Source organism: Xiphophorus hellerii, chromosome 12 (assembly GCF_003331165.1).
Source record: "Xiphophorus hellerii strain 12219 chromosome 12, Xiphophorus_hellerii-4.1, whole genome shotgun sequence".
Taxonomy (NCBI): Eukaryota; Metazoa; Chordata; class Actinopteri; order Cyprinodontiformes; family Poeciliidae; genus Xiphophorus; species Xiphophorus hellerii.
Window position 1 is genome coordinate 3,180,912 of NC_045683.1, and position 17,198 is coordinate 3,198,109.

At 36.1% G+C, this 17,198-nt stretch overlaps 1 protein-coding gene across 5 annotated transcripts in view; it reads right to left on the reverse strand.

The window, feature by feature from the left end:
* slc39a14 (solute carrier family 39 member 14) overlaps nt 1-17,198 on the reverse strand; it is a 32,248-nt gene that overhangs the window by 7,142 nt on the left and 7,908 nt on the right. For 2 of the 5 annotated variants that reach the window (XM_032577871.1, XM_032577875.1), the window contains exons 2-6: nt 15,476-15,631; nt 12,569-12,921; nt 10,319-10,496; nt 5,107-5,276; nt 2,217-2,339 (exon numbers count right to left, since the gene is read on the reverse strand). In XM_032577871.1, the coding sequence (XP_032433762.1) occupies nt 2,217-2,339; nt 5,107-5,276; nt 10,319-10,496; nt 12,569-12,886 (789 nt within the window). In that variant the 5' untranslated portion in view covers nt 12,887-12,921; nt 15,476-15,631. Of the gene's footprint in view, nt 1-2,216; nt 2,340-5,106; nt 5,277-6,268; nt 6,439-10,318; nt 10,497-12,568; nt 12,922-15,475; nt 15,632-17,198 lie in introns of all 5 variants that reach the window. The other 3 variants (XM_032577872.1, XM_032577876.1, XM_032577873.1) reach the window with 3 other exon arrangements.

Consider the following 17,198-nt stretch of genomic DNA (forward strand, 5'->3'; position numbering starts at 1 on the left):
AGTAATTTTTCAGCAAGATATAAGAGCTTGTTTTAAGTAAATAATTCCTTAATATTGCTGAAAAATTAAAATACTAGTTCCAGTAGCAGATTATTTAGCTAATAATGTAACTGGAGGGGCTGCACAGTGGTGCAGCTGGTAGAACTGTTGCCTTGCAGCAAGTAGGTCTTGGGTTCAATTCCCGGCCCGGGGTCTTTCTGCATGGAGTTTGCAAGTTCTCCCTGTGCATGTGTGGGTTCTCTCCGGGTACTCCGGCTTCCTCCCACAGTCCAAAAACATGACGGTCAGGTTAATTGGTCTCTCTAAATTCTCCCGAGGTGTGAGTGTGTGTGTGTGCATGGTTGTGTGTCCTGTGTGTCTCTGTGTTGCCCTGCGACAGACTGGCGACCTGTCCAGGGTGACCCCGCCTCTCGCCCGGAACGTAGCTGGAGATCGGTACCATCACCTCCCGACCCCATTAGGGACAAGGGTGTTAGAAAATGGATGAATGGATGGATGTAACTTTAAGCAACCACTAGATGGTGCAGCTGTTTCACAATTAACTCCTTTCTTTTATTCTCACTACATTTTGTGAATGAAATAAAACTGAATTTATTTTTTAAAAATTGTCAGATTACAACAAGGCCACAAACCTGTAATAAATTATTTTGGTTTGGGTTAAAGAAAAAATTATAATGTGGAGAAGAATCAAGAAACAAGCCACCATTGTCAAGAGCACTCCTAAATATTTACTAGAAAAGCTTGTTTATCGGAAACAGGAAGAAGAAATTGAGTTACATTTTATTTGTTTTATTGCTCTACATTATGAAGAGGATTTTTACAAACAATGATTCACCATCTTGGACTTTGACTGACGTGGAAAAACGGAGCAACGCCCCGTTTAAACAAAGGCAATGCAAACAGCCTGTAGAGATTCTGAACATACTTTTTCATCACTTCAGTTATTAGAGAGCAAACATCCCATCCTGCAAGTCAAACCTGCTGCTGATCAGCAGAACAAGTTCAAGGTATTCACTCTGTGGCATGTCGGCAAGAAATGCCAGTTGGGGCAAAAGTTTAGTCTGGTAGATAGATAGCTATACCTCAGCTATGAAAATATATAAAACTACAGAGCCATACAAACTGATTCATGATCTTTATTAACAATTTGTCTTGTTATAATAAAAATCTTCAGTGTATTTCATTGGGATTTTGTGTGACAAAGCAACAAAAACTTTGAAGTTGGATTATGTAGAGACACTTGTTTAAAAATGTTTAATCAAGATAATTGCAAGATAATGTAATGTATAATAATGTAAAGATATTTATTGTTTTTATTCAACCATCAGATTGGTGCAAAGTTCAGCTTTCCAGTGTTTCAGTTCCTGATCATTCATCGATCTTCTTTAGAAATGTGGACTGCAGACGCTGACATTAGCATTAGCTAGTGCATTGAGAAGCTATTTTAGGCTTGAATAGCTTCCCTAATAGGCTAACTCCTTTTTGCACAACTTGAACATAGTAATAGTCTTTTCCAGCGTCTCATCAGATCGTTTTTCAAAGCAAAAATTAACATCCAGTGGCCCGAGAGAAGCAGCTTTGTTATACGCTGTTGTTTGCATTGTTGTACCAGAAGCATGCAAATATAAAGGTTTCAGCTCGGGACTATTGTACGTAAAAAACAAACAAACAAACAAAAACAATTCATTGACTAAAATCTATGTAATTAAGTAAAATTGACAGAAGTTAGAAGTCAAAGTAGTTAAATGTAGCTTAAAGTTGACAAATGTTAAAGTGTCAAATCTCAAAGACTCTTGGAGAATATTTGGGGACATGGCAGGCTACAAACCTGGCTCAGTTTTTACCGGTTCTGTTGGGAAGAATGAGTGAATATTCAAGTAAAACTGTGAGAGCTTAGTTGAAGGTTCATGTAAGTAGAGTCTGCAAAGTGGTGCAGTAGGTGGCACTCTTACATTGTCACCGACACCCGATCTAGATTTTTGTCAACATCCTACTTGTGTATGGGATTTAGCAAATAGAAACAATTTATCTCCTCCTAATTTTAGTAAAACAGAAAGATTTAGTCAGACTTAATCTCAAACAGCAAAAACAAAGAAAAAGGCATTTTTTTATGAAGAGTATGTTCACTTCAGGACCAGTTTTGTCACATTTGAACCATCTTAGGTTGCAGTATCCAGTAGTTGAACAGAACAAAAGCAGTATTAATATTAACTCACCCCTTGCTTTTGCTTAAGGAGAACCTTGAGAACTTTTTCTGTGAAGAAGAAGAGGTAGAAGCCTCCGAAAACCACGGCCGATTTGGATACGTAGAAGTCCACCAACGGGTCGAAACCGAAGGCCTAACGGACACAGAGAATAATCTGTTAGTTTGAGGAGATTTTCAGGAGCGTATTCTGTAAACAGGAGTCAAAACTGCTGTGTGTTTTCTTTAGGTTTATTCAGTTATTGTGTTTCTGGTAAACTTTAGTGTGTCGAGGTTGTGTTTCGGTGAAAACTAGTTTATTTAATATCATAAAATTAATTTTTAATCTCTTTACAGGTCGTTTTATTGGGCAGAAGTCCAATAAGAATCCGTCACTTCAAGGCGGATTCAAAGCTCAGAGAGACATTTATCTGGCGCCCTTTGAGCTTAAAGGTGTGCTTTTTTCAGATAATTCAAGGTACATGAATTCAAGGAATTGCACAACTGCTTATTATGTTGGTTGTCTGTACAGTTGAGAAAATGTTTGACAGTATTTGAGTCTTAATCCCGCCCACTGAACGTACTCTAATACCGTAAGCTGTAATAGAAATTACAGTTAAACCCATAATTATTCACAGGCAGATATATGTTTAAATTAAGCTTTTAATTTTACTAACATGTTTTTTAAAAATATAACTGGAGGTGATTTTCACATTATTGCCGTGTCTGCAAACTTTAATCTGATTGGTAATCTGTGGGAGGAACTGAAGATTAGGGAGACTTTGAGCTCATCAGCAGAGGTAAATAATCAAAACATGAGAGCAAATGTACTAAAATCTGGTTTTTAATAAAAGGAAGGATTTTATTACTGTAATGCTAATACAGATTGATTTTTTTATTTTTAGAATAAAATATGAATTAAAGCAATTTTATTTTATTTTTTTTTCTTTTTTGCTCTCATTTCCCACTAGAAGCAAGCATTTTGGTTGAAGGAAACAAATTTAAATCTAAATCTGCCAGAGCTGTGAGTAATTTCTGGCCCAACAATTGATTTTTGGCTTAAAGAAACAAACTATGTTTTAGGAATGTAAGGTGTCTTAGTTTTACGCTCTGAGCTGGATTTAAGGCAGATTAGGAGCCTCATAATGCCAGCCCATTAAAGAGGCTTTAAAGCTTCACACAAAAGAGGATGAATTCAGAGTATTAGGCTTCCTCTGACATCTTCACTTAGCTTTTGTTTAATGTAAGACAGTAAATAACTACAACAGGCTTTAAACTGGCCGCTAGCCTCCAGTGTCATCGCCAAATAAAACGGTAAAAGTAACATTTATTACTCGGTTTATTGCATCATAACCGACACATCTTTGAAAGGCGCGGTTCAGACGCTTGATCCGATCACACCCAGGCTCGGTTAAATACATGTGTGAACGCGCTAAAGGCAGATTGAAGATGGCGTGGATCAGAACACCTTCACAGATCTTCTGAGACACCTTTATCTGCACTAGTTTAGCTTAGCCGTCTGAATACAATCTGCTCTCAGCCACGGTGAACCAATCTACTACCTGACCACTCACTGAACTCACAGGACGCCATAGGGCTCAATTATTACCTTGGTGAAGCTAACGCTAAATTAGCATTTAAGTAAAAATGAACGACGAAATGCTTCCTGACGACCATGCAGCCCCTCGACTGAATGAGCGCTGTTAAAGTGATATTTAAGCAGGTTGTTGAGTGTTTATTTCAAAACAGAACCACAATAAATTCATTTTTAATCCCACACGGGATTCTTATCGGACCTCTTATTTTTTCGTTCCGCCATCTTGTGTCAGCGGCGCCCTCTGCTGGACGGCGACCAAACAACAACACTACACCAAGTTCAAACGTACATTATAAATTAATCGATTGGAACTAATTTTAATCTAATAAACAATAGAGATTTATTCATAGTCGAATAATTGTTTGCATCCCTATTTGCAATAACTGGCAACTAGTCTTTAAATCGATGTGGGTGAGTACTAATGAGTATTTTAGTAATTATTCTGACAATCTAAAAAAAGGAAAATTCTGCAGATGTATTATTTAACAGCTTAATCTTTTTTATACAATATTTAAAATATACAAAAATATGCAAATTAATACTTACATTCCTTTTTAGATGGGAAAATAAATATTTTATTGCTTAAAATGCGATAAGAACATTCCTTTTATGCCCTCATGATCATTTGTAGCAAAGGATGCATCTGCAACTAAAACTTAGCATCAATACAGTGTACGGCTGAGCTTTTGATTATTTTTTTAGGTTAACCAATTAATAACTGCATAGTAAAAGGTGCTTAATAGGAGATTTTATTTTATTATTTAGCTGAATTTGAACCAGGTGAAGCTAAAACTATGATGCGTGAGGAGTTTTACAGACAAATATTTTTTTTAAATTCTAAATTCAAAAAGTATGTATATTTTGTAAAGTTTTGGCTTAATTACTGCCCAAAGTGCCTTATTCTTTCAGTAAATGATCTTTTTTGAGTTTGTATACTCCAGTTAAAGATAAATCGATTGCTAAATTAGTTGATGATCATTTCAATAATCAATTAATTATGATTAATCCGATTAATCGTTTCAGCCCTACTGCATTCTATAAATGAAACTGTATTTCTATAAATTCATTGTTGTAAAGTAATCTACCTAAGCATTTTTGTGTCTAATGTGATTTAACCCTCATACTGGTGTTTTTTTTGGTGATTAATTAATCTAAAAAAATTAAAAATATATGTTCTTATAGTAGAAACTCAAGTAGAAAACAATATCAAACAGTAATTGAAGCAGAAAAAACCCCAAGAAATTTCCAGGTGGATTAAATGATGTAAAATCAACACCGAGAATCTTTGTGGAGAAATGAAAAACAGCCCTGAGGTATGCAACTCTACCTCGGGGATGAGCTGAAACAGGGCGTTGGAGTACAGCGTGCCAATGGCCAGGGCTATGAAGTAGAGCAGCAGCCGCTTGTAAAAGGTTTTCTTCATGAAGGGCACCACGCTGGCCCCGATCAGCGAACACAGAGAGATCAGTGTCACACACAGGAGCCCATAACCCCAAACTGATCAACGGAGCAGAAAGGAAAGACAAAGACAGCCGGTTAGTGCGGTGATTATCTTATCTGATTATCAAGGTAAGGATCACCAAACATTCCTGTAGGAGAAAGAATTAAACAAGGAGCCCGTTATCCAGTGGGAATCTGCCCTGAGGGTGACTATTTACCTTCCTGTGAGGCAGTTTGAAACCCATCCATTTCCTTCACAGAGGAAGTCATTATTATGCATACACAGTCATTGTTCCAGGCTGCTCAGATGTCACTGTGTGGATACAGGGAAAACCTGAGCAGCATCACTTCTAACAAAGAACATTAAGGCAGCGGCACTGGAAATCCTTCATGTATCTATGTGTGTTTTTTACTAGGGATGCACGATTTGTCGGCCTGAACATCAGCATCGGTTGATGTTTGTCATCTTTTAACATAATAACAATAACAACAACCAATGTTTATTTCCTTCTTGTTGCCGTTTGTGAAAAGAGAGTCCTTTTGTCACAGAATTGAAAGGTTTCGGAAATGTATATATTGCATTTAATATCAGTTATCGGTCATAACAGGAATATTAATATAGGATATCTCTAGGGAGATCGGTGCCTCCCTAGAAAACACTAAATTTTTCTGTTTATATTGGGGCAAAATACAATTTATTTGGTCTTTACTGGATTAGTGAAACACCAGACTAAATCTGATGAAGACCAGATCAATTTTAAGTGTATGTATTTTATTTTGAATGTTTATGTAACATCTACACATAGATACAAAAAGCATGTCAAATGCCAGGTAAGGTTAAGAAAAACCACCATCAACAAACAAAAGCAGGAAGAGGAAAACCACCAATTAGAAACCTGATCAAAGGGGAAACAACTGTCTCTTCAAAGAATGAAATGAAATAAGACTCCGACATATTTTTCAGCTTTTATTGCTTTTGTTTGTGCTCTGAAAAGGTTTGGATGTGTAGAAAGGTGTAAAAGGTGTACGAATACAGCCAGCTAGCAAACCTCAGGTATGAGCTGGAAGACGGCTGTGGAGAAGAGCGTGCCAATGGCCAGAGCGATGAAAAAGTTCAGCGCATATTTCATGCAATTCGTCTTCATCAGAGGTACGATGGCAACTCCGGTGAGAGAGCAGGCATTGATCACGGTCACACTCAAAAAAGAAAAACCCCACACTGCATGTGGAATAAAGAGGAGCATTAACACACCGGGAAGAACCAACTGAAATTACGTCTAGTTTTCAGAAATGTGTTTTAGAAAGTCCACTTTTTTCCACTTTAAAAATGGTTTCGAATATTAGCTGTTAAACATAAAGGATGTAGAAGAAAAATAAATAAACATGATAAAATACCAATAATACAATTTCTAAAAGGTTAAAAAAAACAATCAAGAGTTGTCACAAACAGAAAACAGTAAATATAAACTGCAAAAAAATAATTAAACCTGTAAAACAACAAAAATATTAAGAAAAATCAGCTTTTTTTATCCAAAGCTGTTGCATCTGTAAAGTTTCTCAAATAAAATGTGAATGGGCTCTTTGCACGTCAGCTTCCGCGTTTGGGGAAAAGCGGCTCGGTCTATTGAAAATGGCATTTTAGGTGCTTGCAGGGCTCGCCCAAGGTAACAATGAATGATGTACATCGTTCTGAAGCTCCAACAACTAAGCTGGAGAAAGGTTTTAAGATGTTCGCCTCGTTATGCGTTCATGGATATGAAGGTGAGTTTTACTTTCTTTAAACTTTGTGGCTAACATTAGCTTTAGCTTATGCTAGTAGGCAATACTAGCATTCTTGGACATTTTCATTATAAAAATGTACTACTTAAGTATCTAAACATTTTAATCCATTCTAACGTACAATGTTTTTACCTTATTTTGTATTTATTTTCAAGTATATTACGTGTGTTTATTGTCGTTAGTGTCAAACAGAGACCAAGTAATGGGGGAGATTACGGTTCGGGCTTTTGGTAGAGCAGCTCTGGTGTCAGAGTTCTGGTTCAGCTGACTGTTCAGGTTCAAAGTTGTTGCTTTTAGAAAAATATGGCCGTGTTCCTTAAGGTCTCCGTGTTATTTCGTTTTGTTACTTTTGCATGCTTCTGGTGAAGCATAATGGTTTTGCAGCAGTGTGTACAGGCGGATCAGTTGCTCGGCTGTCTGGCTCTGGTCTGCTCTCTCGTTCCCACAGACTCGCGCTTTCAGGCTGAATACAGAAGTGATTCCATGGAAATAACACAGGACTGTTCGTTATACGTACAATACGTACAATGTTCGTAGTATTACTTTATTTGCTCTGAAATACGACTTTGTCTTTTCTAGTTGTCATGGTAACTCAAAGCGGAAACAAGAAAGCCGCATTTCGCTCATGCGGATGTGACGTCAGCGCCTTATGTGCAAAGAGCCCATTTGTTAGTGTTAGTAATGCACTTGATACGTTGAGACATTTTCCCGCTCTTTCCACCTGTGCCCTGTTGCCTAGCAACCGTTCCAGCACTAAACACTAGCTGCTAAAAATGGAGTTTGAGTTTTGCTGCTACTTAAATAATTTATTAAGTAGGTTACTGAATTCATTAAATAAATATTTTCTTGTAAAAATAATACTTTTTTTTATGTAGATGACAAAGTACACAATCGCTTTAAAACTTTAACTTTTAATATACTTACACAGCCACAGTTTTTGTAATGTTGTCTAGCTAGTTTGAATTGTAAATTATTCAAATTTATATCAATATTCTGCATAGAGGAAGAGGCTTAGAATACTTTTTGGCAGTACATTTGCCAAAAAGTAAAAATAAAAAATTCCCAGAAAAAAAATCATTTTGTCTAGATTTGAAGAAAACTGAACATTATCTCTAAATTACAAGATTTAACATTATTATTTTTTATTTTACCCTAAAATGTTTAGAAAAAAAGAAATTTAAAATCAGAATAATGTCCATGCTCCAAAAAATACCTTTTTTCTGTTTTTTAGCTAAGTTTGTTTGCATAGCTTTATTTCTTTATAAAGAAATTAGCATTAGGAAACTGAATTTATGTATTTTATTTTTAATGTCCTGTAACAAATATTTTCAGTAATTCAAAAGAGTTGAAACTCAACCAACAAGCACTCAAATACAAGACAGTTGGTGAGGTAAACATGACGGTAAAGCAGAAAAACATGAGCGAAGACACTAAATAGGAAAATAACTAATGATATTTTAAAAAAATATTTCCACATAGAGTTCTGTAAATAAATTAAAATGTTCACATGTTAAAGCAGAGATAGCTGAAGCATGTATCTAACCATGACACCTGCCTCGGTGCTGCTGGGAAATCTCTGCAGGATCTGAAAGGGGAAACTGCTGAGGAGCCAAAATAAGCTTCTCCTAAGGGGGTGAGGCGAGGTGAGAGCGGCTGAGGAGGAAAAACAAAACTGTCTGCACAGAGAGAGAGGCCAAACTCATTCTCTCACCTGTCGAATGATAAATACAGGACATTTTCCCACAGCAAAATTCAAGCACTTCAAAGGTAAGTTTTCAAACTTTGCAGATAAAAACAATACAAATTAACTACAAATATGACATAATTTATTACAGTCATTACTAATATTTTGTGATAGTATCCTACAGTAGGGACAAGTTAAACTAAAATATAACAAAATTGTATGTCTTGGAATGTGTCTCAACTGTTTCTCATCTGATTAGTCTGAAAAAGATACAAAAAAATCTCTAGAGATATTCTCGCTAAGGTTTCTTTCATTTAATTTTGGTAATTCTAATGGACCTAAAACAACAGAAGTGTGGTTTGATTTAACTTCAGAGAGTGAGAAAATAAATGTTATTATCTTTCCAAATTCAGACTCTTAATCAAACAATAGATTGCACTTTATTTAGAAAAAAACTTTGCGGTTTGAATATCAAGCACTTCCAAGGATTTTATATAAAATCAAGCACTTTCCAAACCTTGAAAACACCTACTTTCAAGGATCTCAAGCACTTGTAAATAGATCCAGTTTTACAACCATCTAAGTAATTTCACTCTTACAGATGTCCTCTGCAATATCTTTTGCAGTTGAAAAAGTAAAACAAAGTCTGTGTGATCAACAACAACCGACAGAGGCCTCTCTATTTTCAGTATCTACAAGAAAAAATACTTCCAGGTCCTTCAAGGACGTCCTGCAGGCTGTGTTCACGCAACACTATGGATTGAGTTACAGTGACTCAGCTGCTGATGAAAGATGAGCTTTCCCACTTCATCTGGATTAGATCCATACCATACTATGGATAAGCAGGTGAAGCATTATTGATGAAGCTGAAAGGTTATTGATAAATACACTCTAAAACTAGAAAGTAGAACATTTGGCGGATGAATAATTTCACTTTAAATGTGCTTAAATGTCTAAAAATAACAATGAAAGAAAAAAGTTAGAGATAACACAACAAAATGTATATGCAGTCATAAGAGTCACTTATGCATAAATATGTAAAAAATATAACAGAAAAGAAGAAAATAGCTATGCTCACGCTAAACCACTAAACCCATAAAAGAGTTAGCTGAAACTAAGGCTAAACTGCTAAATACATAAAAAACATTAGCAGATGCTAACACTAAATGGCTAAGTACATAAAATCATCAGCAAAAACTAACACAAAACCACTAAACACATAAGATCATTAGCAGAAGCTACCACTAAACTGCTAAATATATTAAAGCATTAATAAAATAGCAAACGCTACTGCTAAACCACTAAGCATTAAATTAGCATAAGCTTCTGCTAAACACATAAAAGAATTAGCTAAAGCTACGCTAAACCACTAACCACACTGAACAACTTAGCACAAACCAACGTCAAACCATTAAAAACATTAGCAAAAGATACTGCTAAGATGCTAAAACCATGACAGAATCAGCAGATTACGCAAAACCACCAACCTCATTAACATTAAGCAAATTAGTTGAAGCTAATGCTAAATCACTAAACACAATAAAAAAAAGTAGCATCTCAGCTTGTGACGACTTGAGGGATTAGCATGCTAACTTTTATGATGTTTCCCAGTAAGACACTGCAGTATTATTCTCACCTTCTGCATCTGAAGGCCTGGGGGCGGGGTCAGTGTTTAGCTCCTCCCCCTTTTTCGTCTTGCAGGTGCCAGCGTCCAGCTGCTGCAGCATGGTGGGGCACAGCTCCTGGAGACCCGGCCCGTCCAGCCGTGACTGCTCACTGATGCTGTAAATGGCCAGCGTGTCTGCAGGCAAGCACTGGGAAAGCAAACATTGGAACCAATCAATCAGAACAAAAAAACCACCTGCCTACTGCTAATTTATTAACATCTTTTCATCAAATACGACTTTTAACAGTTGTTTAGATATATTCAATGGGGAATCAGGTTTCAAAGTAAATACAGGTTTTTGTTTCTTTTTAATGTACCAACCACTAATCGTACATCTATCTATGCTAAGCCTGTTGCAATAATCCAATAAATTAACTGAAACAAGCGTGATAATTTCCATGTGCATGATTGTTTTTCTTGTGTTTCTTTTTCTGACAAAAACTGGATGACAAAAGTCTTAAGTTCGGTGCTTTGCCCTCAACTGGCCCGTTTTCAAGCACTTTGTTTACAGAGACTTCATAATTAATCTTATTTGTTGTTTATGTCATTTTGTTTATTTATTTTGGATATTTAAATGTTTTCCAGTGTCTGCTTCATCTTTTTGAGAACACAGCCTTTTTCCTGGAACAGTTACAAAATCACTGCAGCTTTCGGAGAGCAATTTAGGAAACGAACAGAAGACTCCTGATTTGACCCATGAGTAAAATCTGCATGCATCAGTTTATTATGTGCCAGAATCCTCTGCAACATTTCATACCTGTTTAAATGTTCCCATTTCCTACCATATTATTTAATCTAGAAGGACGGAAGGTTATTAAACAAGTATAAGAATAGTTTCTAGCAGATGTTTTAACTCTATGCAGATGGCTCATATCTGACCGCATTACGGTTCACCACAGGAAGAGAGCAGTAAGAGTTGCTTGGTCAAAGGTTACAGGTTTACGTCTTGTTCCTTGAGGTGCCCACCTGTTCAAACAAAAGACCTGCTGATTTTTATTATCTCATTCCATTACAGCAACACCCAACTGGGAACAAAACAAAGCTTTTCCTCTTTTTCCAAGAACTCAACCTAAATCAACTCAAAAGCAGATCAGCATCCGTGACACTAAGTATGGGAAGTATGAAAACTATGCCTGATTCTGCTCCGACACAAAGCTGGGGAACAAGTCACTCCTCTGCCTCTGAGATGTGAAAATGAAGGAGAAGTTTTAGTCTTATCGGTGCAAGCAGAGATCAGATCAGAACCACATGAAGCAAAAACTAAACTTCAGGTTGGAAGAAAAAAAAAATGCAGAATCTTCCAAAAGCAAAACGTTTTCCAGGCTCCAAATATTCTCATTACATCCACTAGAAGTCAATATGGTACTTTAACTAGGCCTGTCATGATAACACATTTTGCTGGACGATAAATTGTCCCAGAAGTTATTGTGATAAACGATAACAAAACAACAGAAACAACAAATAAAATGAATTATATAGTCTCTATAAACAAAATTGTCCTTCAAAAAAGTTTTAGTTGAGACCAAAGCACCAGAGTAAATACTTTTATCATCCAGGTTTTGGTAGGAAAAGGAAGAGAAAAGAGAAAAACAATAAATCATACAAATTAAAATGACTGAGTTTGTTTTAATTTAATCACGCAATTAATTTATTTGTTGCTTATAAATAGAAAAATTGGACATATATGGAATTTTTACAAGGACTTTAATGCATTAATTTAGATTAATTAATTACGCAGATTTTAATGTGTTAAAAATTTTAACAGCATCTGTCTATGTAAAAGATAAAAAAATCGGATATTTTAATTCAGATGAAACAACTAAAGTGAAAAATATACATTTATCTAAATTGTATTTTTGTTTTTATTTATGCCTCTTTTAAGACCTTACAATTTGTGTTTATTGTTAATAATGTCTTTCAAAAACACATAATTACTTAGTAATATTTTCAAATTTCCTCTCAACTTTAAGCATTTTTTCACTCAAAAGGCTTAGCAGGTTTTCTGGGGGAATCTCTGAATCTGTTTAACTGTTTATATTGTCTTGGAAATGTATCAACAGATTTAACAAACCTGCTGACTCACCAAAGATGCTGAAAAATATTTAGCTTACTAATATTTTCCTTTTAAGTATCTTTTGAGTCATTGTGACCCATTATCCTGACACATCGTAAAAATTCACTGAGTAAATATGCTGACCAGATATAAAGAACAGTTCGTACCTTGGAGCTGTTTGTTTTGGGTGGCGTAACTGTTGTATTCTCTGCCTCATCTCGGCCGTCGTTTGAGCTTTCACTTTGGCTCTGACTCAGCAGTGCCAGGAGCGAGCGCAGCTGAGGCACCGTGATGGTACTGTTGTCTCCGTAGCGGGCCAGGAGGTCCTGCAGAACCTGGGCAGGTGACTGTGTGTCGCTTTTCTCCTGACACGTCACCTGGCCGACCGGGCAGAGCAGCACGGCCACCGCCAGCAGCAACACCGGTTGGGAGCGGAGGGAGGTGATCGTCATAGTGACCCTGCCATGAGGAGACCAGATGGGCATGACTTCTTGAAAAGATGGCGGGCGTTATCTGCAGGCCAGAAACAAACAATGAATCACACGTTTAAAGCTACATCAGTCCAACTGAAAGACATAAATGTACATATATTCTGTTATAAGGTGACCTATTATGCTCTTTAAACAGGTTGCACAGTGCAGTGTTTTGTCACGAGTGCAAGATCCCGCCCCCATCTCCCTGCTGGAGGGCAAAGAGTTTCTAGCTAACGATGACTAGCATTGATTTTAGCTGTTAAGTTATCAAATGAATGCGCTAAATCTTATATGTGTAATACATAAAAGAAAAATTGACGCAGCGCTTTGCAACTAATTGTCAACACTACGGCAACGAGATAACAAGGTCAGGAAAATGTATTTAATTAAGAAAAAAATAACAAAGAAGAGGGAAGTAGTTTGGTTATGCTAGCTTGACTATGACAATTGTAGCATGTAGTTTTGCTGTGGAATTTGGTGTTTCAGTTCAGTTAAAAATTTTAAAAACAGCAAAGTAAACTCCAACTCTGATAGATCGTCAGTAGAGCAAGTGCTTAAATTAGCTAATCAATTAGCTAACAGCACCAGTAGCTAATCTACCACAGCAATCACACATTAGCAGCGTTGCTGTCAGTTGCCATGGAAACAAGTCTGCGTATAGCATAGCGGACACAGAGAGTAACAAAAACAAAAAAAAAAGAGTAGTTTTGAGTTATTCTTCAATGTATTTTTTGTGCTAGGAAGACAAAAAAAAAATTAAAAATTATTTTGGGTTTCAAGTCAGAAAAACAATATGGCCCGCTAATTATTTTCAACGTTGGGATTCTGGCTCATGTTTCTAAAAGCTTGAACAGCCCTTCTTTAAATCCAAATAAGCTGCTGCTGGCCACCTCCCCCCGAACTCAACCTTTATACTCACACGTGAAAATGGCTGCAAATAGAAGCACATTAAACAACTCTTCACATCTTTGAAAAGCAGAAGTGGGGCCTCCTGCACAACTAACAAAAATGCAGCAAGTGGTTTCTACTGCATTCTCTGCATTGTCTGTTCCAGCAGCCATTGTACAGCACATAAAGTGGTAAAAACAGCTGACCAAACAAGCTGGAGTTCAGCTTGGGTTGCTAGGTAACAAACAGAACTCCGTTGGGGTTGCTAGGTAACAGTGCAGCGTGACTCAACAATCAGGAGATTTTTGAAATGGCTCAATTTCCAGACACCAAAAAACGTAGACTTGTTGCCATTTATCTTGTTCCATGAATTACAGCATGTGTGCTGCAGACATGCACCACTGCTGCAGAACCAATGGAAATTCAAGCGTCCACAGCAATTACACAATAATGCATTACATAAACAAAATGGAAACTTAAATGGTTACATTCAATGTTTGATTCATTCAGCTGATGATTGTCCGACCACTACAGGAAAGTCATTGAACACTGACAATCATTTCCATACCGTCGGTTGAACCAATAAGATGAAAAAAAAACAAACAACAACTAACAAACTAAGGAAAAAATCCAACAGCAGAGACTGTGACGTCACAAAAAGTAACAACCCGGTCACGACACAGCAGAACACTGTGAATTCACCCCATTGTTCAAATATAGATAAACGCAATCATTTCCATTTCAACATAAATGCTTAATTGGATTAATTGTGATAATTAGTTAGTTTACATAATTTTTTTTTTACAAAGGTCCTAACTGACAGTTTTGCCCATCTGAGACTGATCATTAATATGTTTTCAATATATTATTACTAATATATTGCATTTTGTTTGGCTGAGACTTCACAATCCATTTCATTTATTGTTGCAGTTGTTTTGTAAATTTTGGATATTTGAAATGTTTTCAAGTTTCAGTGTTAAATGTTCTTTAGAAATGAAAGTTTCTTGATCTTTGAGAAGGCCAAGTTGCATTATTCTGCCTTTATCGTTATATTAGTTAAAAATGACAATATTATCCTTCATCGCAATAATTTCTAGGATAATTTATCTTCAAATTTGTCATTGTGACAGGCCTATATATAATCAAAGTAATATCAGTTATCAGCAATGACACATTTTTATATCGGTGCATCCGTTTATTATTATTTTTTTCTTCATTCAAAATTTAATTTATCAAATATTACAAGATTTTTAAGATCAGAGATAAAGAGCGATGTCTTTTCAGTTTAAATATTTTTCACCATGTAATTATGTTGAATATAATTAGATTAACTGGAAGACAGGAAGGTTCAAACCGAGTCAGGACATGCAGTTGATGATAATCAGGCTTCAGCAAAGCTAGAAAGGCAACAGCAGCTCAAATTACACTCCTTAAAGCCTTGAAGGGACGTTGAACTCTGATGGAAGTTTTAGGCGCGCTGCTGAATCTAAGGCGGCTCTGAAAGCAAATGGGTCCCAAAATATCTTTACAGAACATAAACGGGTGCATCCATCTTGTTTTATTCACTTCCTGACACCAAGTTTGACGTTGAGATTAAATACAAGCCCAGCATTTCTGACCCTGATTCACTTTAGAGTTGCCTGGAGACGTAAATGTAAAGCTGGGCTAAACAAACAGAAACATTCATGTTTGTGCCTGGGATGAAATGCTCACCTTTTTCCTCTGGACTCCCTGATGGTAGTAAAGTGCTTGATTCAGTCCGTCTGGCCCGAGGCTGCGACCACGCAGAGCGATGCCCTCCGTTTACCTCCTAGCCAAAACGGAAAAACTGCCTGAAGGGAGAGGATGTGTCTTCAAGATAGAGCTGGACTGTAAATAAAAGAGATAAACATTAAGGTTAGACAGGAATTAAAGAAAAAGCAGAGTAAGAAACATGAAGTTTGATTCGACCCACTCAGTTTGTTTCTCCTCTATAACGTTCAAAGTTAAGCATTAAGCCATTCCTGATCTTTTCCAAAACTGTAGTGAGCATTCCTAGTTGATTTGTACCCAGTAATTTTAAAAGGGAAGGTCACTTAGTTTCCTGGTGTTGTACTCCAGACAGAGAAACATTAGAGCCACAAAAACGCAGTTCAGCTGCAGTGAAGAAACACAGTAAACTGCAAAACTATCACATTTCTGTGACAGAGGGCAAAGAAAGCAACAATCAAATAAGCCTCCTTTAACAAAAATAGCTTCTTCTTTTTAGCATATTTCTACAAACAAAACACAACATTAACTGTCTGCCCTCTTTCTGGATAGCAATTTAAAATGCACTTTCTAGTATAACATGAAAGCTCGAGAAAGTACTTTGTTACCTGCAGATTACAGGAAGCACCTTGTGCATTCTGGAAAGTAATCACCAAGTTTAGGAAAACCAACAAGTAACAATTTTACGACAGAGTACTAAAGCCAGAGTAGATAGGGAATAAAAAGAGGAGTAACTTTTATCCAAAAACTCAGAAATGTTTAAATTAATCTGAGAAATTCTCTAGAAAAAAAATTTCTAGAACTTTTGGAGAAATTTCTGAGCTCCAAAAGTTGAACATTTTCAAGAATAAAACTTTTTGTTTAGATAAATCTCAGAACTTTTTTCTCAAAAAAATGTTAATTGCTGAGCTCCAAAAGTCAAGAATTTGTTAGAAAAAAACTAAAACATTTTTAGATTAATCTTAGAGATTTGCAAAAAAGAAAAGATTGGAAAATTTTGAGAAAAAACCCTACTTTTTAAGATTAATATCAGTAATTTTATAGAAACAATTCAGAAATGTCCAAACTCCAAAAATCAAAAACTTCTAAAAAAAAAAAAAAGAGAGAGAGAAAAAAAAAAAAAAACTTGGAAATTGCTGAGCTTAAAAAGTTAAGAGAAAAAAAAAACTACAAAATGTTTTAGATTAATTTCCGAAATTTTCTAGAAAAGTTTGAAAAGTCATACATTTTTGACTCTTACACTCAGAAATTTCCAAGTTTTTCTGGAAATTTTTAAAGATTATACTCAAAACTTCAGAGTTTTTTTTTCAAGCAAATTTTCTACTTTTGGAGCTCAGAAGTTTCCAAGCATTTTCTTTGGCAGAAATTTTTCTTCCCGTTTGTTTCTATCTAAAATGCCCTTAATACACATTCCTGCAATTGTCATGCAAATTTTGAACTAAATATTAAAATGTTGCCTTAAAAAAATGCAAATCAGGTCCAATTCTGTGAGTTTAAAACACATGCATACATTTAAACATATGAATCCATTGAACATTTAAATGTGAGCGTTTTCATCCATATTAATCCTGCACTGGGTTTGATCAACAAGGTTTCCTTTTCTTAACTTCTTTCCACATTTCTCTGGGCTGAAAGGCAACAACAAGGCTGTCGTCTTTGATTAGTCCACCCCTCTGAATCAAACTGT